The sequence below is a fragment of the Bombus terrestris genome, chromosome 1, assembly GCF_910591885.1.
Source record: "Bombus terrestris chromosome 1, iyBomTerr1.2, whole genome shotgun sequence".
Taxonomy (NCBI): Eukaryota; Metazoa; Arthropoda; class Insecta; order Hymenoptera; family Apidae; genus Bombus; species Bombus terrestris.
The window spans coordinates 6,712,692-6,738,936 of NC_063269.1; the positions used below are offsets into that span (position 1 = coordinate 6,712,692).

General features: G+C 28.4%; 4 protein-coding genes across 18 annotated transcripts; 3 read left to right on the forward strand and 1 right to left on the reverse strand.

Annotated features, from left to right (window-relative positions):
* Positions 1-2,811: 2,811 nt before the first annotated feature.
* LOC100650551 (protein phosphatase 1L) lies at positions 2,812-21,311 on the reverse strand. Of its 8 annotated transcripts, none has more exons than XM_003393197.4 (9): positions 21,173-21,310; positions 5,942-6,023; positions 5,382-5,627; positions 5,008-5,205; positions 3,998-4,291; positions 3,766-3,922; positions 3,560-3,690; positions 3,154-3,461; positions 2,812-3,071 (listed from the first exon to the last, which is right to left on the reverse strand). In XM_003393197.4, exons 2-9 carry the CDS (start codon positions 5,975-5,977, stop codon positions 2,996-2,998), a joined length of 1,446 nt encoding a protein of 481 aa, XP_003393245.1. In that variant the 5' UTR covers positions 5,978-6,023; positions 21,173-21,310; the 3' UTR covers positions 2,812-2,995. The 8 variants fall into 8 exon arrangements, with proteins under 8 accessions (XP_003393245.1, XP_020720317.1, XP_020720309.1 ...); XM_020864658.2 differs by lacking the exon at positions 21,173-21,310 and adding an exon at positions 6,837-6,968; XM_020864650.2 differs by lacking the exon at positions 21,173-21,310 and adding an exon at positions 6,734-6,851.
* Positions 7,020-23,283, forward strand: LOC100647955 (dedicator of cytokinesis protein 9). Of its 7 annotated transcripts, none has more exons than XR_007223460.1 (30): positions 7,020-7,152; positions 7,826-7,942; positions 8,229-8,407; positions 8,516-8,585; positions 8,943-9,383; positions 9,474-9,968; positions 10,060-10,226; positions 10,312-10,473; positions 10,536-10,615; positions 10,696-10,949; positions 11,019-11,260; positions 11,441-11,540; positions 11,660-12,031; positions 12,095-12,292; positions 12,361-12,507; positions 12,689-12,875; positions 12,950-12,979; positions 13,620-13,798; positions 13,950-14,158; positions 14,240-14,647; positions 14,725-15,025; positions 15,118-15,277; positions 15,391-15,551; positions 15,646-15,975; positions 16,034-16,184; positions 16,442-16,704; positions 16,783-17,140; positions 17,213-17,504; positions 17,675-22,058; positions 23,104-23,283. XR_007223460.1 is itself a non-coding variant. In XM_048404440.1 (29 exons), the coding sequence occupies exons 1-29, from the start codon at positions 7,054-7,056 to the stop codon at positions 17,907-17,909; spliced, it is 6,387 nt and encodes a 2,128-aa protein (XP_048260397.1). In that variant the 5' UTR covers positions 7,020-7,053; the 3' UTR covers positions 17,910-22,339. The 7 variants fall into 7 exon arrangements, 5 of the variants coding, with proteins under 5 accessions (XP_048260397.1, XP_048260409.1, XP_048260412.1 ...); XR_007223461.1 differs by having other exon boundaries at positions 23,112-23,283; XM_048404440.1 differs by lacking the exon at positions 23,104-23,283 and having other exon boundaries at positions 17,675-22,339.
* LOC100650673 (death-associated inhibitor of apoptosis 2) lies at positions 22,058-23,952 on the forward strand. Of its 2 annotated transcripts, none has more exons than XM_012309662.3 (4): positions 22,058-22,519; positions 22,830-23,428; positions 23,527-23,611; positions 23,734-23,952. In XM_012309662.3, the coding sequence occupies exons 2-4, from the start codon at positions 23,069-23,071 to the stop codon at positions 23,922-23,924; spliced, it is 636 nt and encodes a 211-aa protein (XP_012165052.2). In that variant the 5' UTR covers positions 22,058-22,519; positions 22,830-23,068; the 3' UTR covers positions 23,925-23,952. The 2 variants fall into 2 exon arrangements, with proteins under 2 accessions (XP_012165052.2, XP_020720374.1); XM_020864715.2 differs by having other exon boundaries at positions 22,378-22,519; positions 23,737-23,952.
* Positions 23,953-24,453: 501 nt separating this feature from the next.
* On the forward strand, positions 24,454-25,735 carry LOC100650429 (spliceosome-associated protein CWC15 homolog). The gene is made up of 3 exons (XM_012309673.3): positions 24,454-24,745; positions 24,923-25,232; positions 25,329-25,735. The coding sequence occupies exons 1-3, from the start codon at positions 24,615-24,617 to the stop codon at positions 25,569-25,571; spliced, it is 684 nt and encodes a 227-aa protein (XP_012165063.1). The 5' UTR covers positions 24,454-24,614; the 3' UTR covers positions 25,572-25,735.
* The last annotated feature ends 510 nt before the right edge of the window (positions 25,736-26,245 follow it).

The window sequence follows — 26,245 nt, forward strand, 5'->3', positions numbered from 1 at the left end:
ATTTACAAAAATGAACAAAAATCAAATTGAATATTTAATTACAAAAAAATTTGATTATAACTTATACATTATTTATTTTAAAAATATGTTGATAATTCATAAAGCTAAAATTTAAATCCAGGAATGTAAACATTTTTTATTAACATAAGTATATGAAAGAAAAACAAACAGATTTTTATATTGATTTACATTATGTATATGATTGCATTAATACATTTTCGATTTTATAGAATTTATAATATTAGCTATGTTAATAATAAAAACTTTCACAATTTCAAAGTTATATAAAGTGCATAGGAACAATGGATAAAATTGTATCAAAAATATTCAATGATGTTTTATAGTTCGAAGTTATATATAATTAAAAATTTTATAAAATGACGAAAAATATTACTATTTCTACATATACTTAAACAAACTATTTTAATGTTATGTTATTCTATGTGGCTAATAGTTGAATTTGTATTCAAATTATAATAAGATTTATACTACAATCTAATATAAATATATCTACATTTTTATAGAATTGACTAAAAACATAAAAAATGGCTAATTTATAGCTTACTAACTACTTGTTACATCAAAAATATGAAAATTTAACATCATGTGATATCTAAATAAATATACACTTTCATACATGGAATTAATTTTTAATGAATAAATATTTTGTAGTATAATATTCAAGATCAATTTTGGCCGCATTTTATAAACAGCAAAATGTATTTATTTGAATACTATAAAATTTTCTGTACTTCAACTTTTATATAATAAAGTAAAGTATACAATTTAAAAATATCTAGTATATAATTTTGTATATATTATATGAATAAAAAGAATTTTGATAATATAAAATTTATACGTGTATATTGTAATTGTAACAGAACTCACAATTTCATTAATATTTTGTTAGAAATTGAAGATGATGATATATTATAATTTATCTCATATTAGATAATATGATGTTGCAACTGTTATTAAGTTCCCAATAAAAACTTCTTGCTAACAACATTATTTAAAAATTAGAACTAAATTTTCTGTATTTATATTATACTTTTATTACCTATTACTTTCAATGTACAGAATTTTTTACATTTAAACAATCGTTAGTCATTTAAGTGTAAAGTATTATATTAAATGTTAGTAGTTATTTTATGTAACATATCCAAGTGTGATTTTTCAAATTACTCATTTACGAAATTCACTCATTCAAATTTATACAAAAATAAATATTATCAGGTCTGTAAGTATGAAACCGGAATTTGCCTATAGATGCCCCTAGCTGATAATGTAATTATCACTAAACTGCGTTATTGATGCCAAAAGTCTTTGTTGACATCTCATAAACATTTTCGACTCAGAACAATACAAGTTTCATACAGCAGCATAGTCTGTAATAGCGTTGAACATGTCGAATTTTGTGCCTGGAAACTACGATTTGCGGACAGCATTGATTTTCTGTTACCATTTGAAGAAAACTGCTGAAGAATCGCATCGAATGCTTGTCGAAGCTTACGGTGAGCATGCTCTTGGTAAATCACAGTGCTTTGAGTAGTTTAAAAAATTCAGAAGTTGCAATTTTGACATGAGGAACGAAGAACGTGGAAGACCACCGAAAAAGTTTCAAGACAGCGAATTACAAGCATTGTTGGATGAGGATGACGCTCAAACGCAACAACTCGCTGATCAATTAAACGTGACACGAGAAGCCGTCTCCATACGTTTGAAAGCCATGGGAAAGATCCAGAAGGTGGGAAAATAGGTTCCACATGAACTGAATGAAAGACAGCAGGAAAACCGAAAAACCACTTGCGAAATGCTGCTCGCCAGATACAAAAGAAAGTCATTTCTCCACCGAATTACGACTGGCGATGAAAAGTGGATATATTTAGCTCCAGGCGAACCACCGACATCGACTACAAGACCAAATCGCTATGGACGGAAGACAATGCTCTGTGTTTGGTGGAATCAGAAGGGTGTGATCTATTATGAGCTGTTAAAACCTGGCGAAACCGTTAATACTAAGCGCTACAACAAATGATCGATTTGAATCAAGCTTTGCGTGAAAAACGACCAGAATATCAAAAAAGGCAACACAAAGTAATTTTGCTTCATGATAATGCACCATTACATACAGCAAAACCGGTCAAGGAAACGATTGAAGCGTTCAGTTGGGAAATACTTTCGCACGCGGCTTACTCACCAGACTTGGCTCCGTCCGATTACTATTTATTTGCATCGATGGGACACGTACTTTCTGACCAGCACTTCACTCCTTACGAAAATGTACGAAAATGGCTCGATGACTGGTTTGCCTCAAAAGAGCGACAGTTTTTTTGGCGTGGCATCCACAAATTGCCAGACAGGTGGAAAAAATGTATAGCTAGCAATGGGCAATACTTCGAATAAAATATTTTTAATCATTTTCATACTATAAACGTGTATTTTCTATACAAAAATTCCGGTTTCATATTTACAAACCTGGTATATGTTCACGTTTGTACATCAAAAATTTCATTTTAGTATAATTTTATAATATTGTATGTATATATATAGACCATTATTACAATAAATAACAACATGGATAAGTATATATGAATTCTGTACTTGCTGTGAAATAGAAAAATAGATATTTCAGAGGATAAATTTAATAACATATCATACAAACATATTTAATTTCAAAAACATACGAAGTAAAAGAAAATATTGATCTTGTTTAAATTTTATAAATAGAGGAGGGATATTTCATAAGTATTGTAACACAATAAATATGTAATACATAAAAATGTATATGATATTATAACAAAACCAAAATTGACTTTATAAAAAGAGAAACATTTTAATAAAGACTGAAACATCATATTTCTGTATTACACAAATGAGAGTACATACTTTTTTCCCCAAATTTACACTTACTATTCGATAATGAGTAATTAATAAATCTAGAACATCTTTGGAAAAAACATAAATTCGTTGTATAATTAAAAGATTATTGATTCTATTTGATCTCTGATATGCTGTATTTACGATCCTTCAAATTAATTACAACTACAGTTATATTATCTGCAGAACCCCTATATGTTAAAAAGACAAATACATAATAAAAAACTGATTTAAATCAATATTTACAAAGATCGTAAGATCGAATTGTATTACCTGTAATAACTTTGTAATGTGATACTTTTTGCACCAAAATGTGGTTCGTTTATACGTTCCTTAATAAACGCGACAGCCTCTTCATTTGTAAAAGTATCCCATAAACCGTCTGACGCCAGTACGATAAACATTGGATTATGGTCACTTAGATCAAAAGTTAAAATATCAGGATCAGCAATCACTAATTTTTTATCTTTTAATGGATAATCGCCCAAAGCTCGAGAAGTTGCTAATATACCAGCTACTCTCCATACACCATTAAATGTTACTAAACCACCAGCTTTATTAATTCTCCTCCTTTCTCTTTCCTAGAAATTATTTTCACAAATGAAAAAATTATTTACTATTAAATAACATAAATTTATTACATAAAACCTAAGCAATTTATATAAATAAAACTATATACTTGTTGCGGTTTATGGTCAAAGGATAAAGGTATGGCATTTCCTTTTCCATCACACATTACACCTCTTGAATCTCCAACATTTGCTACAATCAATTTATTGTCTTCTAAGAGAGCAATTAAAGCAGTTGTACCTGTATTATTCATTTATAAAAGTTATTTTTAAATCTGAATAAATAAAATAATATAAATTGTAAAAAGATAATTACCAGCTATATCCATATTTTTCTTAGCAGCCTCAACTAATAATCTATCTACGGCTAATACTTCGTCAGTTAGTAATTTACCATAGTTTATTTTATTTCCATCCAAGTAATTTGTAATATCTACTTTTGGTGGCTTTTCCACTGTTCTACATGGTCTTACCTTACAGTTAAAACAAAAAATACTGTTTTATATATTTACCATTTTAAAAGATATCAGATTTAATATCAATCATACCTCTCTTGTTATTGGCCTTGACAAGCTATCCAATTTATCAAGCAATTCTGGATCAGTTACACCAACATTTTTTTTCATACAATCATCTGTTAAAGATGTGCTTACAGTTTTACGAAAAGATTTTTTGCGTTCAAGGTGATCTTCATTACTTTTTTCCTCTTTCTTCTCTGTTTCTTCATTTTCCTTTATGTTTTCTGATATGTGCGTTGCTTTACCAGCTATCATATCTTTTAATTCAATCACTTTTTTATTAATGTTTGGAATAAGTTTATCACGTGCATAATTTGCTGCAAACTATTAAGAAATAAAAACATATGTCAGCGTTTTACGTTTATAAGCAATAAATACATTTAAAATATTGGCATATCATTGGTATACTATCATTGAAATATTTCATACTATTTAAAATAAAACTAACAATAGCTATATAGTATATTAAATATATCTTAATAATCTGCTTTATTATAAGTAAAAAAAATTTTTAATTTATCTATTATTTACATATTGTTGAGTCATTTGCTAAAGATATTGGTATATGAAGGACATTTAATTTTTTGTCTTATCACTACATGCACTGTTGTAGTAATTTTTAAATTTTTCTATATAAGCTAAGCTATTATATAACACAAATATAATGATATTTTATATTATTCTATAATCTATAATGGTATTCTAAATAATTGATATATATTAACTCATAAAATACATAAATATATGAATATATTATGATATTAATGAAATCTATTTCCATATTTCCATATTATCTCTGTATAACTTTATCATTATTTACCTTATTCCTGTGTTTCTAATCTGCAATTTTGGAAGATAATAGTCATATAACATCATAAATTTAGAAATTTGAAAATGATAATGTTATATGATAAGTAATTATGTAAAGTCAAGTAAAAGTGATAAGTAATCATTAAAAAATATCCTATTTGAACAACTGATTGGATAATTGATTAAGTTCCTATTAAATAGATTCATGTGTCAGATCCTTTTGAACTTACTTCTCCACCATGTCCATCAAATATTGCAAATAAAGATACACCTGTATTGTTCATATCTTGATTTACAACAAAACGATCTTCCATACGAGCTCTATGACCTTGAACAGCATATGCAGCAATGTATCCTTGTTTTAATTCCCAACTAAGCTTCACCCCATTATTTACAGAATCATTAACTAAAAATGGTAGTTTTGATACCTAAAAATAATAAGACACAATGCAAATGTTTATTTCTCTTTTGTAATGCTTTGAGCAACAAATAATTAAGTAATTTTTTCAACTAATATATATCACATTTAATTATGTAAGTATAATGCTAATTAGCCCTATTTGTATAATATATCATTATATAGCTTATTCTCTAGTTCATTTACTTTTGATGTAGTACGACCAAGTGTATATTGGATTTTTCCTAGTAATGATCGGCTCCATATATCAACAGCTTGTATATAAAATAGAATTATTGCCAAAACTGCACCACAAATTAATACTTCTGGCTTCAATGCATAGACTCTCATGATTCTCCAAAAATAGCCCAAAGGAGAATTTATGCCAGCATTTAATCCTGTGGGAATACCCACTGCAAACTTTGACACTAGCTTCATGTATGATACATATGTCTATTGCACAATAACAAAAATACAAAATTATTGATAACAGCTGTTATTATAAACAAATCATAAATTTCAAATAGTCAAATATATCATAATCTATGAATATTTCTCTCTATCATAGATTAATAAAAGAATAAACTTATATTACTTTCTACTTAAAGTATATTACAAAGATTCAAAAGCAATCAAATGAGACTATTTTTGAATACTAAACAGAATACAGAAGTCGTAGATCGAACAAATAATACATATTAGATATTCAAAGAACATTTTTCTAAAAAGGAGAAAACACTATATCTTTTAAATTATTTTTATGTCACCTGATATAAAATCTTGTCTTCTAGTTCGTCATCCATAATCTAATGCATTAACACCTTAAATTAAGCCAGTTTTCTTGTAAACCTAAATATCAATAAGTATTCGATAATTATTTATAGTTAACACACACTTGACAGAGCACCAAATATGCATCAAAATTCGTATAATCGTTCGTTCGATAAAAGATTATAACTTCGAGGAAAATAAAAATTTGTATACTATTTGGTATTTACAGCAGACGATACCAAATTACAAACGTTACTGTAGATAGACGTTTGACCTCACGCCGTAATTTTAAGCATGCGGCATTGCTGGCATTTCACGTTATTCACATAATTAACAAGATTACTTTATATCTATAGAATCAAATATAATTTAAGTATTTTGAATGACATAACCAGTAAAAATATCTTATGACGTATAACATAGTAAAGAAGATAAGAAAAAATAATTTGTTAAAATATAAGATTAAATACAAAAATTTAATACATTACAATTTTAAATGAAATAATTAATAATCACAATATCATATAGTATACAGTACGATTTTTTTAATCGTGACTTTCATATATGTACATGCAGGTAAATGTTTCATTAAGATTTTCAAGATTACTTTATAAACAAGGATATAGAAGAAAACAAAATTCTTTTTATTGTTAGAATCGTAACATATAAAATATATTTTCATATTTATATTAAGAGCCCATAAACAAAATTGTTCTAAAATTAACAAGTCAAATTTATTGCATATATAAAATATGTAAAAATTTTAAAAATTGTTTGACTCTACTTAACTTTATTCAGGGAGTTAAGACCGTATTACATATGCATAAGTGCAACGTTATGTAGGCTAGAGCGTGATTAAATAGTACATATTTTGTATGTAAGCATATATACCGGATATAGTTGCAGCGATGTATGTATTACGTTACTGTACGCTGTAAACTGCATAGGGAGAACTGTCATGCGTTGCTACGACGTGAGTTTAGAAGCCGCGTAAATATGGCTGCGACAATAACGAATGTTTAGTATTGCCCAGTGTAATGAGTTCGCGTGATGATCGTGATTGTCCTCGTTGGCGTACGGTGATGAGATCAATGTGTCATCAACAAAGATGAGCGAAAGGAAGTTTACCCGTGGCCTGGGTAAACCGGGCATGGCCGCTCAATTACGAGAGACCGTCTCTCAGGTAGTACGAGAGAGTACCGTACAGGTAGGTTTCTCGGCACGATACATTTTGCCGCTTGATTTTCTGCATATATTTTTACATTATCTTCTGAATAACAAATATGCAACAATTGATACCAGTGAAAATATGTTCTCCCTGCAGTCATTTATCAGGACCTTCATAATATCGTTAATTCATTATTCATGATAATTGCTGTCAACTGGACAGGGCTAACTATAAATATTTCAAGCTAAAGAAGAGATAAAATAACGTTGGATCAACAATTTAGTTATATTTTTGAAACGTTATTTTTTATTTTATTGTAGCAGGGTTGAGACATGAAATTCTAGTTTTTTAAGGATAATGTTATTCACACTGAAACATGTCCATTTATGGTATCTTGTAATACCTTGATTCATTATTCATTAATTATTACCTTGAATTAAAAATAAATTACATTATTCTTAAAAGAAATTATTTGACCTGTTGTATTGTCATAATAAGTATTGACAAAATAATATTTAATTTTTAAAGTTTATGTTACAAGTTTTAATATATATAGATTATAGCCTTTTATATAGTTTACTGTTGCTGTTTATTTTTATTTCAAATTTTTTAAATAATTCTTATTACAATATCAAAGTAATTTAAATCAACATATGTATACATATCTTTTTTAATTTGTATTATTTATTTTAAGAAAATGTTTTAATTTCAGAATAAGCCACATCTAGTAGAACCCATAGATTTTGAAAATTTTGTATTAAAGAATAAAACTTTATTACAAAACGACCCCCAGAGAGAACTCCTGCTATACCCTAGGGATGATATTTCAGTGAGTTTTAACTTACTATTTCTTATCTATTCTGAAACACTTACATCCGTTGCAGGGACAGATAAGTTATCAGATAGGACCATGCACAGGATGTTTAATATCATGCAATTTTTGGAATCTACTTTTTAAATTTATTGTTTAAAAAATGTAGTGTTGAACTTAGTGTCTATTGTCTATAATATATAATAATGTATATTTTTAATCTTATTACTAAAAAGATTACTGAAATAAATTATTTAATTTTAAGTATTTTTTAAATTGTTTTAATATCCTCTTTCTAATGTAGCAAGTGGTATTACCTAGAAGATACCGTACTCTTGTACCAACTATACCACAAACTTCAGATAATGAGGAAGGGGAAGAGAATCTTCTTACAAAAGAATGTTTACGAAGTTACACATCTAATTGGAATCTCATACATTATAAATATTCAGCATATAGTGGAACTTATCTTGAGTTACCTAAGTATATATATAAAACTTGACTATAAATAATATTGTATTATTGCAAAATTTTATTTCATAAAATATAAAATATATTGTTGTAACTTATATGTATTTTCTTATTTTTTAGAATAACAAAAATAGATGATCTAAAAGATGAAGTGTATGAAATTGATACGGAAGTAGACCAAGTTGATGAGGTAAAATATTTTGTTTCTAATATGAACTTTTTGAAGGTTGGATTATGACTGATATTTCTTATTAAAATATCATTTACTTGTATTATATTTGGATAAATAAGATTTATATATTAAATGTATTATCTTTTACATTATATTTTATACACAAATAGCAAAAAATATTTAAAAAAAATATTTTAATATTATCTTTTATATGAATGTTTTCTGTAAAAAAATAATGTTAAATATCACTTTTATAACATATATTAAATTCATCTATTATTATTTCTGATTATCATTATAGACCTATGAGAAATTAAGGTAATATATTTATAAGGGAGAAATAAGAAATTAAAACAACTTGTTCAATTTTATTAGGAATTAACAAAGAGTAATGGAATAACAAAGGAAGGTTATTTAATGAAAGGACCAGAAATTGGTAGTAGTGACCGCATGTTTGCAAATATTGGTTCAAAATCATTTAAGAGAAGGTTTTGTCACCTTCGTCAAGAAGTTGATGGCACATACATTCTTGAACTTTTTAAAGATGAAAAAAAGGGTGAAGCTAAACTGACGATAGTAATGGATTTTTGCACTGAAGTTATTAGAAATCCAAAACGTGGAAGATATTGTTTTGAATTAAGAATGAGTGGGACTCATAAATCGTACACATTAGCAGCAGACAATGAAGCAGATATGCAGGATTGGTTATTAAAGTTAAGCTCAGTATTACAGCATTATAAGCAACAAGAAGAAAAACGTGCTGCTTCGTTAGAGAGAGCATGCAATACACCTCCTCCTTCTCCTCAACCTATGCAGGTATGAAAAGTAGAAATAAGCATTGTTTCCAATGTTTTAAGTGTACTTCTTTACATATAATTCCATTTGAGTTTATTGTATTATTTGTAGGTTTATGGAACACTCAAAGGCTTAGAACAAAGTATGAATCCACAACTGATAAAGTATTCTAGGGAAACAGATACTAGTATTGCATTAGCGAGACGAGAATGTCGTAAACAATTGTTTAGTATTTATCCTCATATTCCACATACTAAACAACAACCAGGCAATTGTAACGAACAGAATATTGATCCATACAAAGAACAATTTGGGCAGAGAATTTTTGTAAAATGTGAAAGTCTTAAATTTAGATTACAAGCACCAATAGATGAGAAAGAATCATTATGTCAGGTGGAACCATATCAAACTACACTAAGTCTTTATGATGCAAGAAATGGCAGGAAGCTAACTGAAAATTTTCATTTTGATATTAATCATGAGGTTGTTCAAGAAATAGTAAAAGAATTAAGTCCTGTAGGTATTATGACAGAATCTACAGAAAATATTAAACTACCAGATGATCTGAAAAATATACCACTAGATTGGATTAAATATCCAAAACAGGTCTGTTCTTTCTTTTTCTAAAATATCAAATTTTTAACAATAATGTTAATATCATTATGTAGTTTACTAATAGCAGTATATATTTTTATAGGCCATATTTAGTATTAGTAATCCGCACCCTGATATATTTTTGGTTGTAAGAATAGATAAAATATTACAAGGGAATATATGCCAAACTTCTGAACCATATTTAAGGGCTACAAAAGATCCACGATTAGGTTTAAAAGTACATAAACAAGTTAGAGCATGTTGCCAAAGGTAAGTTTATATGTGGTTACATTCTTAACCTGTATATTTTTCTGTACATTGTAAAATTTTGTCCAAAAAATTATAAATTTTTTAGATTGGGAAATTATAGAATGCCGTTTGCTTGGGCTGCCAGACCATTATTTAGATTATATAGTAATGAATTAGATACGTCATCAGACTTTCCTGCAATATATAGGCAAGAAGGAAATAAAATAAAAGATGAAGAATTACTCAAACTCCTTTCAGAGTATAGAAAGTATGCATATATAATATATAGCAAGTTATATATGATATATATTTTGATATTTTTTATTATAGGCCTGAAAAACTTAGTAAATTGACTGTGATACCTGGTTGGTTGAAAATAAAGATTGAGTCAATTACAGATTTACCTGACAGTATGTATCTGGAGAATAACACTTTTTTTACTATGTATAAACTTGAATAATAAAATCTAATTTTCATTTTTTCTTTATAGATACATTATCTACATCTTTAGCAGCTTTAAAGCCATTTCCATTACCGCCAATATCTGAACCAACTCTTGAGATTGCAGAGTTTGAAAGTACTTCAGAGAAAGATGTTCATCCATACACGACTTATATTAACCATCTTTATGTATATCCACAAACTCTTTGCTTTGATACTCAAAAAATATTCACCAGAGCTAGAAACATTGCGTGCGTTATTGAATTACGAGACAATGATTGTGAAAATGCCACACCTTTAAGGGTATGTAGAATATGTTATTTCATAGATTATTAAATTATCGCTAATACTTTTCGGATTTTTTCATAATAGTGTATATATGGAAGACCTGGTGCTCCACTTTTATGCTTACGAGCATCTTGCGCGGTTTTACATCACAATGCAGTTCCTTCTTGGTATGAGGAAATTAAAATAAGGTTACCATCAAAACTTCATGCCAAGCATCATTTACTCTTTTCTTTTTACCATATAAGTTGTGATATGAACAAGAAAAAAGAAAATGGTGTTGAAAATTGTGTTGGTTATGCTTGGTCTCCATTGTTGCATAAAGGAAGGTATGATAACGTTAGGAATTACAATTTATATATCACTAATAAAACACTGATATGTAATTATAATTGTATACTATATAAATATGAGATATATATATTTACAAAGTAAACTTTCTAATCAAATTTTGTATTATATTCATATATATATAATTATATTATATTAATTTTGTATATCTTACATAGATTAAATGTGGATATGGATATGAATGTACAAACACTACCTGTTGCAACACATTTACCACCAGGATATCTTTCAATACAACCTTTAGGACTAGGAAAAGGGGTAAAAATAAAATGAAGTTATATATTTATATTTTATTAATTCAAAAAGATAATAAAATATGATAATCATTTATAGCTATCGCGTTTAATATTTTAAAGATAAATTTTTCGTTGTTCTAGAATGCTGGACCGGAAATTATATGGGTTGATTCTCAACGGCCGGTATTTACAGTAGCATTTCAATTGATTTCAACTGTATTTACACGTGATGTACATTTACATAATTTATTTGCTCATATGGAACGCATCCTAGATACAAAACTAGGAGCGGTACCAGCGGATTCGGAAACATGCAAAATATTAAAAGCTGCTCATGCAGTACAATTAGTTACAGTTATTACATTTCTTCCTACTATATTGAATCAGTTATTTACATTGTTAACATGTACTACAAATGAAGAAGTTGGATGGTATATTATAAGAGTATTAATACATTTCATAAATATGGTGCATGAAGCTGGTAGGAAAGAAACACTTCAGGCTTATATTAAGGTAAATATTACTAATAGAATTGATTAACTTCACTAGTAAATTTTATATTATTATCTTTTACAGTTTGTTTTTGTACCACCTTCTCAAGGAAATGGTATTATAACAGTTCATGAACAATTAGGAAAACATCTTCCTACATTATTGCAGCCAAGTAATACTGACTTTCTAGTAGTAAATAAATTTATGCATCATTCCAGTTTCTTTTTTGAGATAATGATTAAGAGTATGGCACAACATTTGCTTTCGACAGGAAGGATAAAAGTACGTTTTGTAATAATATGAAAAATATAATTTATTAGAAAGTATAAATCAATTAACATTTTTTACAGATGCATAGAAATGAAAGATTTTCAAAAGAATATCATGAAAAAATTCGAAGTTTAGTGGAAGTTATTATGCCTTATCTTATGAACAAATATAAAGAAATGCCAGTTGAAACACATGAATTAAACAAAAGTCTTGCACAATTTTTAAAAGTAAGTAAATGCTATATATTATTTACAGGTTAAATATTTTTTTTAGAGTAAAGATAATACAGCAAACGATAAGCATAAGTTTCATAAAATCTCATATTGTAATTGTTAATAATAGTATTTTATATATATAAAAATAGCCTTTTTTAAATAATCATTATTAATTCTTCATATCTTAAAATAGCGATGCCTTACATTTATGGATCGTGGGTTTGTTTTCCGTTTAATAAATTCATACATGGACAATTTCTCTCCTGGAGATCAACGTACACTACATGATTTTAAATTTACATTCTTGCAAATAATCTGTTCACACGAGCATTATGTGTCTTTCAATTTACCAATGATGCAATCACGAATCATTTCCAAAGGTAAAATTAACTATTACTATATTATACTTGATGCCTAATGTTTCGTAAATATAATCATTTTATGCTTTATTTAGAAGATACAGAGAGTGATCCAGAATGTGATGGTATGTTAAGTCATACACTCTCGTCTTTATTGTGATTTGTTACCGTAGCCATAGTGAGTGGGAGTTGCATACAATTTTCTTATTATTAATCACTATCAATCAGTAGATGTTTAGAAAATACTTTCATGGCATTCTTATTTGTTGCTATGCAAGCCTGTTTCATTATATTTAAATGCACTGAAAATTGTCAAATGGAATTTATGAAGTACTGAACTTTTGCAATATAGAATATATAGATTTACACACTCACATAAATTTTATGTTATATTTTATACTTTTATGCAAAACTTCTTATTTTTATTTTAGTACATATTCGCTATTTAACAATATTTAATGTAAAAAAACTGCATGAATTTGCAAACATTTTACAAAATCATGGTTATAATTAGTAATATTCACATAATTAATCAATAGATAATTTCAGATAAAAAATATCTTTTTCACTTAAATATTAAATATCTATAAAATAATCAATAATCTCGATAGCACATTAATGAAAAAGTTTCATTTAAGCTACTGTAATTTCATTCAATTTTTCCTATATTTAGGTGACTCTTGTATGTACATGTTTTTCTATTTTCATATTATCTAAAATTATAGTAAATCAAATAAGTTTATCAATTTGAAATATTCATTACAGATTTAATAAATGAATATTGTTTGTCAGAAGATTTTTGCAAACATCATTTCTTAGTTGGACTGTTAATGCAAGAAGTTAGAACCTCCTTAAATGAAATTGTACAAATTCGTAAAGTGGCAATATCTACATTAAGAGATTTAATGGCAAAGCATGAACTTGATGATAGATATCAGAATAAGGTAAATTGTTTTTATTTATTTCTATCTCTGTATTTTTATTCTAATATGATATCTTACATATATTGTACTTTTGATACAATTAATGTTTTCAAAGTAAGCACAAATATTTAAGTAAATTTAATTCTAAAATAATGTAATTTTATTATTACAGGGTCAATTAAGTAGGATAGCATCCACTTACATACCATGGCTAGGTATTGTATTGGAAAATCTACATCGATTGCAATCTATACATGATAGCAGTAAAACAGAAGTTAGGCAAAATGGCACAAATAGAATATCAACTAGTAGTTCATTTTTGGCAAATAAAGATACTGCGAGTACTACTGCGACCACTGGAACTCCAAAATCAATACATAGGTAAACAAATTTTACAGTATCATATTTGCTTAAGATAAATAAAAAATTAAGAGAAACAATCTACATAAAGAATATATGTAGGCTTACATTACATTTGGAAACTCAATCTCCAATAAGGGCGTCTATGCATCTACGAGATTCTACATACTTTGCAGCCATAGCAGGCCAAGGATTAGTTAATGGATATTCTTGTACTAGTATAGAATCAGATACATCAACAATATCTGGTGCTTCTCAATCGAATATATCTCAAGAAACTACTATTATCCGTGAACCTGTCGAAAATGGTACTGGCGAAAAAAAAAGACATTCTCGTTCTTTAAGTGTTACACAATCGTCACCTAGATGCGATAAATTGCAGTCGTCGGAAGTTAAGGATATTTTACTTTGTTTTCTATTTGTAATAAAATACTTAGGTGATCATCAAGTTATTGCTTGGTGGCAACAATGCAGCGATTGTGAAATTTTAAGTTTCTTTACAGTAATTGAGTAAGTTAATGTCGAGTTAAACATAAAAGTTACCTCTATTGCAGAATAGGCGTTATTATGTTCATTCTCTATTTCAGAATGAGCCTTCATCATTTTAAATATATTGGGAAAAGGCAAATAGCTGCAAACATGGTAAATAGTTCTGGAAAGCCTCGAACAGTGAAAGCAATGACATTACCAGCTAGAATGGCACCTCCAGATTTTTCTAACGATGGACCCGCTACTAGTACTTTACAACCACATAATACTACTGCACGAGAAAATCTTGTTGAAAGCGATAGTGGGAAAATGCATCAAGCTTTATTAGAAGCGAATATGGCGACAGAAGTTGGTCTAATTGCATTGGACTGTTTAGGATTATTTTGTATTCATTTTAAGGTATAAAAGAAATTTTTCACTTATACATATGTCATAATTCAGAAATATTTATCTATGTTATATTTGATTTTTCTTCTTTTTCTTTTGGATAGGATGTGCTTCTAACAACAGATGGTGATAATCCCATAATGCAGAAAGTATTTAGTATATATTTATCGTTTTTGCAAGTTGGACAGTCTGAAACCTTATTACGGCACGTTTTTGCCAGTTTCAGAGCCTTTTTAAATAATTACTCTATAATTCTATTTCAAGGTATGAATTTTAACAGTTGGGTGTAATTCTATTGGGTGTAGATAAAAAACAGTTAAATATTTAATAAATTATACTGTCTTATTTCAATTAACTAGATATTATTAATCTTATAGGAAATGCTGTATTATGTGGACGTTTATGTTACGAATTATTACGTTGTTGTAATAGTAAGTTAAGTTCCATTCGGCAGGAATCTTGTGCTTTACTTTATCTTCTTATGAGAAGCAATTTTGAGTTCACCAGTAGGAAAGGACTAACTAGGGTTCACTTACAAGTAAGTATATGACGAAAATAATTTTCCCTTTTATACATTGGATTAAGTCTGATTATGCTTTAAAAATGTTAATACTTTATATTTATGTAAATAGGTAATTATATCTGTTTCTCAAATGCTTGGAAATGTTATTGGATTAAATAATTCAAGGTTCCAAGAATCACTATCATTAATAAATAGCTATGCTTCTTCTGATAAAGTGATGAAGGGTACTGGTTTTCCAGTTGAAGTTAAAGATCTGAATAAAAGAATTAGGACTGTTTTGATGGCCACAGCTCAAATGAGAGAACATAACAACGATCCTGAAATGTTGGTAGACCTACAACATAGTTTAGCTAATTCTTATGCTAGTACACCTGAATTGAGACATACATGGTTAGAAACTATGGCTAGAAATCACGCAAGAGATGGAAATTTTTCAGAGGTATACATTAAAAATTTCTTTTAAATAACTTAATATCCTTATGCTATATCACTTTTAGGCTGCTTGTTGTCAATTACATATTGCTGCATTAATAGCAGAGTATTTAAAATTGAGAAAAGTTCATACGTGGGGTGCAGAAGCCTTTGACAAGATTTCTGAAAACATCTCTAGAGATGAATGCAGTCTTAAACTTGATGCTGGTGAGATTTGTATGTTTTGCACATGTTTGTATTATGTTATGTTTTTATTATTTTTTACATTTCTTTCTTCTTTTCGTCTATTTCTTTATTGTTTCTTGTTAGAGCTATTAATTTATATTGAAATTATAATATTTTGTTTTTAATGCACTTTTTACTTTGAATTTCGATTTAAAAATTGTTACTGGAATATTTTAATGTTGGTGAATTATTTGGAAATCAATTGTTTATTTTTAAACAAAATTTTATAAACACTAGCATTATTTTAGGTGTGCAAGATATTCATTACAACGAATATATACTTCTTGAACAATTAGAACTTTGTGCTGAAATGTTAGAGAAAGCAGAACGATTTGAACTTCTTGGACATTTGTACAGATTAATAGTTCCTATGTATGAAGCGAAAAGAAATTATGAAGCTTTAGCAAATTGTTATTCTCATTTGGCACAAGCCTGTAATAAAATTGTTGAAGTTACAAAGTCCGGAAAAAGACTTCTTGGAAGATTTTATAGAGTTGCATTTTTTGGCACGGTAAATATTATTAATAGCCAATGTATAATGTTATTTCATTACATTTTGTATGTATAATTTGTAATAAATGTTTTTTAGGCATATTTTGAGGATGAAAATGGGCAAGAGTACATTTATAAAGAACCAAAAGTTACATCCTTATCTGAAATTTCAGAACGTCTCCATCATCTCTACTCTGAAAAATTTGGTTCAGAAAATGTTAAAATGATAATGGATTCTATACCTATCGATATAACCGAATTAGATTCAAAAATAGCGTATATTCAAGTGACACACGTTACACCTTATTTCGAAAAATATGAGTTAGAAACACGACAAACAGAGTTTGAACAGAATCATAATATATCATGTTTTATGTTTGAAACTCCATTCACTAAAGAAGGAAAAGCTAGAGGTATTCCAGAAGAACAATGGAAACGTAGAACAATTCTTACAAGTAAGTTTACTTCATTATTATGTACCATATTATTTATAGATATATACGTGATAGCATATTTTATGATTTCAGCACAATATTCTTTTCCATACATTAAAAAACGTATTTTAGTTATTGAAAAACGAATAATGGAACTGAGCCCAATCGAAGTCGCTTTAGATGAAATGCGACAACGTGTCCAAGAATTAGAAGATGTAGCTCTTATAGGACCAACAGACGTGAAAAAATTGCAATTAAGATTACAAGGAAGTATATGTGTTACAGTAAATGCTGGACCACTCGCATACGCTTCCGCATTTTTAGATCCTGCACTGTCTCCACAATATCCAGATGATAAAGTTGAAGAACTAAAAGATGTTTTCAGGTATGTTCTTTAAAAAATATATTTCGTGTGTGTGTACACACACGTGCGCGCGCGCGCACACACACACACACTGTATTTTATATATATATATATATGTACAATCATTGCATTTTCAAAGTATATTACATCTCACACACAAAATTTATTAATTGCAATTATCTGATTTTCAGAGAATTTGTTAAAATATGTTACACAGCTCTGCAAATAAATAGTAAGTTGATTACATCTGATCAGCATGAATATCAAGAAGTGTTACGTGAGAATTATCAAAAACTTTGCCAAAATTTGTCATCATTACTTGGGGAACCTATTTGGCCTGATGAACAAGTTGGAAATTTTAAACGTAATAGCGCTGCTTTATTTAGTGCTATCAGTGGTGCTAATAATCACACAAGTACAGCTTAAGATAAGAGATCATTGAAATGAAATCATTTGCAATTAAATTAGCTTTATTTTTAATGCACATTTTGTTATAAGTGAATGATATAAATTGGGTCATATTAACCCATAATTAATTCGCATATGCTCAAAAGTACTTCTGTTACAAGTGATTGATGAATGAATATTGCCATTACGACTGTAAGTAAGACTATTACTGCATATTTACTTAAATTTTTTATTTGTTATAATCAAATTTATTTCTTTTTATAAAATACGTATATATGTGCTTTATATTATTAATTTCTTTATCATTTATTCGATTATAAATGATGAATAATAAGATCTTTTCTGCTCTATTTGACAGAATGGGAAAAATGCTAAAATATTTAGTTTAGGAGGTCATTTCATAATAGATGCGTATCTATTATTCTCTTTGATCAATATAAAAGTATAAATTATCTCAAGGCCTAATATTACAAAAGGTTCTTAATATCTAATCACTGCCATATTTTCATATATTTATTACATGTTTTGTTTTTCTTAAATAATTACGTCAATTGAAATATTATATAGACATGAAGATAAGAAGTAAAAAGAATACTACTGACATTTTTTATTTCCATAAAAGATTCACTACATTTTTGCTAGTTACAAGATTTATAATCATCTATATTAAAAAAATATATGTTTTCTATATATTAGAAATATTACAGATACATTTAAATCTAATTAAATGTAGTATATTTTGGTGTCAAGCACCTAAAGGGGCATTTATACATGCGTATATATTCTGCAAGAATTCAATGATTTGTATGTACATTAGAATATGTTAAAATGTGTAGGACTTAATTTGTATATATTTGTATAATTTATTCTACGTATATATATGTATTATGTAAACATGTAGCTAGCAATTATTCTATATTTATGCAAATGTTATTATTTAATTGAGAAGAGGAGAATATTTTGTGATGTCATAACATTTTAAGAAATTTAAACATTTGAACCTTCATATATCTTTTTTACGCTTTTATATGATAACGACTAATAAAAAATTAAGTTTTTTTCAGTATCTTCTATACGAAATTTTTATAATATCTCCTCATTTTGATTAATAATATAATAAAATTTTATGGACGATGTACTTAACAAAATTTTTCGTAACAAGTGCTTCAACAAATTTTTGTTTTATATTATGTGCGAATTTCTTTGATATATCTCTTTTATAGTAGGTTTTTGAAAGGGAATAACACTTTATCATATTTATACAACATATAATTTTTTTCAAAATTAGCTATACATAAGAATATAGAAATTTGAAATTTTTTAATTTATTGCACATAAAATATCATCAAATTAAATAAACTTAGAAAAAATTTGTTTTATATAAATCTTACTTCTTCTAGTTTATCAAATTTTGCTAATTATCATATGTATAAAGAAAAAGATATTAATTACATTTTAGAATTCAGTCTAAAAAATTTTGCAGAATTTATGTGCTATTATGGGTACTCAATTTGTATATAATTGTAATTAGTACATATAAAATATTTTTTTGATAATTAAATATTATTATTTATCTTTATGAATATATATTATTTGATATTAGAATTTTATGTTCAAATTATATTATGTTATGTGATTGTCATATATTTGCAATTTTGGTAGTACAAAAAAACTGTTTATGTGACATTTGTGCAAGCAAAGAATAGAATTTATAATAAATGTATATTTAAATAACCACAAAAAATTATTCATTTTGAAGTCCGGTGAGATTGTGGTTATGATTGTGCTGCAGAAAGTAAATTTCATTACTGTATAAAAACAGGATATAATTATGCACTAATAATTTTAAGAATTTATTCAATAACTTGAGCATTGTATTGAATATTGAACATGAAATTAATTACGTCATTTTTTATTTTTATTGTTACAATTATTACAAACTATTTTACTTTCAAAATTGCAATTTTAAAAATGCGTATACAGCTCTTACACTACAAAAAAATGCTGAGTGAGGAACTATATAGTATGTAAATGAAAACTATTAGATTTATATTTTAGTAGAGTTCATTTACATGGTGGATAAACTACGAAATAATAAAAATACTTGACTGGAATGTTGTAAAACTTATGTGCCATTGCAAATTATTTCTTTTATTCAGACTGCACTAGTAGTCTAGCTATAACATAAATTAGATCGCACAGTAATGCGTCTGAATATTTGGAAATATATGTTGATATTTGTTTTAACTGTGTTTAATATAGCAAATAATACTATTAGAAATAGAAAGAGTTATGTTTACTAAGCTATGAATTGTTTATTAAAAGAATAACTACATTTAAGAAATAACTATATTTCATACGCATAATAACATATTGATTTTTCTTAGCACAAAGTTAAGTTGGACTAGTGTTTTTAAATTTTATCAAATTTATTGCTTTTGCACTTGTAAATTCAAGAAAGCTAAAACTCTCTACAAATAAGTGGGGCAATAATTACGAATTATTTAAAATTATTAAGAATTTTATTCAAATATACATATATAAAGATAAAAGTTAATTATGTGTTAGACATAATCAAATGAAAATTATATCAGAAATATTCTTAAAAATGAGTTGAATATAAAATACAATTAATAATTATTACTTCTCTTTGCATATTATATGTGTATATATATATATATATATATATATTTATATATGATTTTGATTAATAAAAGTTTGCCATGTTGCAAATTTATTAAATGAAATTTTAAAAAATATGTTTCAAGATACAGTGCCTCTTTAGTTGCAAAAATGTTTATAAATAAAAGTCAGAATGCTGTCCAATGATATGTTAAAGTCTACTTTGATGATGACTTAAATGTAAGTTTGACCATGATATATAATATATTGCACAAAATATATGACTGTCATAATTTACATTCGATATGAAATTTTATAATATGGAAATATTTTGAATTATGAATGCATGTGAGAGAGAAAAGAATATAATAAGTGTCTAAATTCAATAATAAAACTGAATGATGCATGAAAATAAATGTTGCAACTATGTAAGTAATATTAGTGTAATCATAATTTTAATGAATAGAAACAGTGGAAATATAAAACTTGCTTTGAGAAAATTCAATTTTTATTTATTAGATATGTAATGGATTTATGAAAATATATAAAGTATTTCTTAGACAGTGATTGCATTAAGTCATACTGCGCAAATAAAGTAATCTGTTTATTAAATTACATAAATTGTAGGGCGATAATAAGTTTAAAGTTTACTTACTTACATGTTTTGGCTTATTTCGTATATAAATTGCTTCGACGAAATGATATAACTAAAGTCAGTTAAAACTAATCTTGTCACCAAAGTTGAAAATAAAGCGGAGGATGAATAGCACGTTTCTTCTAGACAAGGACATTAGAAAAGTATACATTCTGAAAAGAAGAAAAAGATCCATTATAGATTTCTACTATTTATTTATTTATATAATTTAACTTTATCAATTTTAAGGATTTTCAACTATGTATTAATTCTGAACAACTTTTCCCTATACATATAACTGTTTCTCGGTTAGATTCCCAAGATATTTGTAATAACATTAACAATAATAATACATACTTTTGGTACTTCTTATCTTAGACTGGGTTAGGTTTCGAATATCTTTATGTACGAACATGGTGATATAGATATGTTCATGCCACGACACTGATATGTATTATTATATGTACTCTTATTGCATATACTGTAGATTGTGATTGTAAAGCAACTTGATCACTAGCGTACTTCACTCTCCTGTATTCTCCATCGCCCTTGCAGAACCTACACTTTGTCATTAATGGACACGACACGACGTACTGCGAGAGTAAAGGGGAGGATAGGAGAGTAAATTACTTATACATAGAACGATAGTGGCGCTATGCACTAAAGCTACGATATGGCCGCGATTAAGTTGATTCGCGGGCGCGAGATCTCATAGAATACAGAGTACAGAACAGACTACAGTACTAAAGTTCAGAGTACAGAGTACGGACTACTGACAGTGCGAGGCTGACCTGTACGATACAAGGTTGCCTCATTCGATAGCTGTCTCATTTGAATTGACTCGCGCTGCCAAGTAGCAAAGTACGCCAGACAGAGTATCGACAAAGTTGTTCAATACGTGTTAAAGCAAAGTAAGTAAGGGATTGCGAGCACTTTTGATCACGTCAAAAGACCGACAATCGCCCCATTGGCTCGTATCAAGACAGCCTCACCTTGAGTGTACATATCACTATATGTATCAGTGTCCGCTATGTCTAGATATTGTATACTGTATTGTATACGATATAATACGTATACAGTGTTATATCAGTGCATAACAAGAGAAGTTCGTTGAAATGCGGGCCATACAAACGATAACGTTACACAGTTACATGATGGATAGAGCATGAATCTGATAAACTCTATGAATTAAGAGAGGGAAAGAGAAAGTTGTCGGAAGTTCTCGTTTGTGTGCGATACATAGCCTGCGTCATTTCAACGTTATATACTGAGAAAAGTCCACAATACTCCATCAGTTACGAAGTGTAGTGGCATTGCAATCTATCAAGTTTGGAGTTCTTCCCCCTTCCTTCTTTTTGATCAAATGTCGATGGTACGTTCCATAAATGTACAGCACGATCGTACGTTCAAGGCGTTCAAGGTTCATTTATTTAAATATGCATATTCCATATGTCGCACGATTCCATTATATGCAAATAGACTTATAATAGACAAATATATGCAATATAGAAAATAGACTTTAAATTAAATCAAACTATATGCATTTTTATGAATAACATGAAACTGAAACTATGAAAGATACTTATAATAGAAAAAATAATTTATAAGTCAATAATATTTCAATAAAATTGACTCAATTACTATTAATATCCTATTTAACAATTAAAATTTTTTTTTCATAGATTTAGAGATGTTTTGAATATCAAATAGAGATATGTAAGTGGGTATAAAATGATATTTCCATGGTTGATCAGAGATGGTCTGCAAGTTGTAGACTTATTTGCAATATGAATTGTGTTAATATGACAATTAGAGTATACTTTGGTACAGTTATACTGCCAAGACCACAAAGCAGAAATATATCTGGTTTTATGGTTTAGAATATCGACCTATATCTGATTCTAATAACCATAGTTTTTCAATGGAATTACAATTATCAACTACAGCTAAATGTAGCTGTTTAGGTCTAGGAAGAACTAAGAGTCCAGTACATCCTGAATATGCTAGTTACGATGCTAGACTACACACATTTGCAACATGGCCAAAATCTATACCACAAAGGAAGGAACAGTTAGCAGATGCAGGCTTTTACTATATTGGAAAAGGTGATCAAACTTTCTGTTATTACTGTGGAGTTGGTTTAAAAGATTGGGAACCAGAAAATGATCCTTGGGAGCAGCATGCAAAGTGGTTTTCTAAATGCTGCTATTTATTAATGGTTCAAGGACAAGATTATGTAAATAAAATAACAGGTCAGGATATATCTCCACTTTTTAAAGAAGTAAGCACATACACTTATACTCTTAACTGTATATATTTTATGTCATGTGTATAATTAATAATTCCATTACACACTTATCTACATTATATTTATTTCAGGAAACAGTGCAAATTGAAGGTGCAGACTCTGTAATATCCAATGATAAAAGTAATACCGATAAAAAGGCTAACTTAAAGGAAATTAGTAAGTAATAAAAATACAAAGAAAGATTGATCATAAATTCGTTGATTTGAATTAAATCCATATACATACAATAAATTTTATTATATATTTAATTTAACGAAATGTATTGTCTACTGTTGTAGTAGCTTTGAAAGAAGAAAATAGGAAATTAAAAGAAGCTCGTTTATGTAAAATTTGCATGGATCAAGAAATAGCAATTGTATTTTTACCTTGCGGACATTTAGCAACTTGTGCTTACTGTGCATCATCTCTTACATATTGCCTAATGTGTCGACAAGAAATTAAAGCCACTGTTCGTACATTTCTATCATAAATCGAATAATAAAATATTAATTGCTGTACATATTGTTAAATTTTCTTATACAAATTTAATAATTTAAAATATAAAGATATATATGTATAAAATTATATTTTTTGTATATTTTATGAAAATAATGTACATATTGTATTTGTGATTTTGTCTTATTAAATTAAGCCCACATAGTGAAAGAAATAAATTGTATAATAATAGTATAGTGTTTACCAAATAGAAAATTGTGTTACTGCTATTAATGGTTACAGTAATAATAAACATATAATATTAAATATTACGATAGTAACATACCTAACGAAATAACGCACGAGCCATTTTTATTATAAACTTTTCTCGCAATTACAGTCACGATCATATACGTGCTGTTGTTTCCTTTTTACTCGTTTCTCTTTATTCCTTGCGCTCTTTTCTATTCGAATGTGTAGAGGCTCAATGACGGTTTCTATTGGCGGCTGTAAAGTGACGTAGTGGTCACTAGGTACGCATGCGCGTTGAGGAATTTTGTGTTCTGCACCATGCGGCTAATAAAGGAACTAAAATGTAACAGTTTACGCCATCTTCATATACGGTACGAATTGGTTTGATTCAGACTTGTTAGATGATCAGCTGTGTTTTGAGAACTTACGAAACGTATTCAAGAATCAAAGATTGAGTTTTATATTGGAAAGTACTGGCTAATTTTCAAGCAAAATGACTACGGCCGCGAGACCCACGTTTGAACCTGCTAGAGGAGGACAAGGACGCGGTGAAAAAGATTTAAGTGCAATCTCAAAACAATACAGCAGCAGAGATTTACCCTCTCATACAAAATTGAAATACAGGTATTATATTGTACTTTATAATATTTTCAAAACAATTTGTGTACTGTGACCTTTATTTAAGATATTTTATGTAACTTTTTTAATCAAGTGAACATAACCTTACTTATTGAAACATACTTATTAAAAACATAACCTTACTTATTTGCATTTGCAGAAATTAATGAATTTCATTTGTAGGGAACATGGACAAGGAACAATCGAGGAATTGCGAAACCGTGATTTTCGCAAGGAATTAGAGGACCGTGAACGTGAGAGGGAAAAGGATAAAAGTTCTAACCGCCGTATGATAGAACCACCTAGAGAAACGTCCACGACAAGTGCTGCTAAAAGGCAGAAAATCGATCAAGTACCTACAGCAAGTTTAGATGCAGATGATCCTCTTGACGATGATGATTCAGAGTCAGAAAGTGACGAAGATGATACTGCTGCTCTGTTAGCTGAATTGCAACGTATTAAGAAGGAGAGAGCAGCGGAGCAAGCTAAGAAGGTAAAGTTTCTATATTCATGTTTATATTTGATATGTAAATTCAATATTATCTTTCTTCTAAAGCTTTTACGTTATTTTATTTTCTTTATTTTCCAGGAAATGGAGAAAAGACAGGAAGAAGAAAGAATAAGAATGGAGAACATACTTTCTGGAAATCCTTTATTAAGTTATTCTTCTCAAAGTGGAAGAACAGATATGAAAGTCAGACGAAGATGGGATGATGATGTTGTATTCAAGAACTGTGCTCGTTCGGAACCGAAAAAGAAGCACGATGTGTTCATAAACGATTCGTTACGAAGTGAATTTCATCGTAAATTTATGGAAAAATACGTTAAGTGAACGAACTACCGTATGAAGTATATCGTACTGTATATAGTTTTAAGATAATGTTATCATACTATTTATAAATGTCTCTAGATTGTAATCGATGATGCTGAAAGTTATTCCAAAATTTCGGAAATCTTACAAATTTAATATTCATAAATATGTGTTATTGAATCATACACTTGATTTCATATATTGACATACATCTACGAATATTCGATTACGAAATTCATCGCATGAAAATACGAATAACTAAGGCAATCGTATCGTTCGAGTTTAAAAATAGAAGGTATCATATTAGGCTCTTTTATCATTTTCTCTCGATTCTGAGATCTAACTAAATTCGATGCTGGCGATTCATCTCCGAGAGGCCACTCTAATAACTTCACAAAAAAATCATTGAATTCTTTATATGCAAAATTAAGCGTACAGATATTCAGAGTGAGAGGGAGGGGGAGAGAGAGTGAAAGATAAAGAAAGAGAGAGAGAGAGAGCGAGCAGGGTGTGCCAGAGTGGGGTGAAGTGGATTGAGGTAGCGTGTATCGGTCCGACGGAGATCGTTGATCGTGCGAGAGAGAAAAAGATAGAAAAGAGAGAAAGCTGGAGGAATAGAGGGAGAGAAAGAGAAGAAACTAGCTGAGTGTGGTGGAGTTTGTCCAGGCAATGTAGGTACGTGTTTCGGTAGCGGT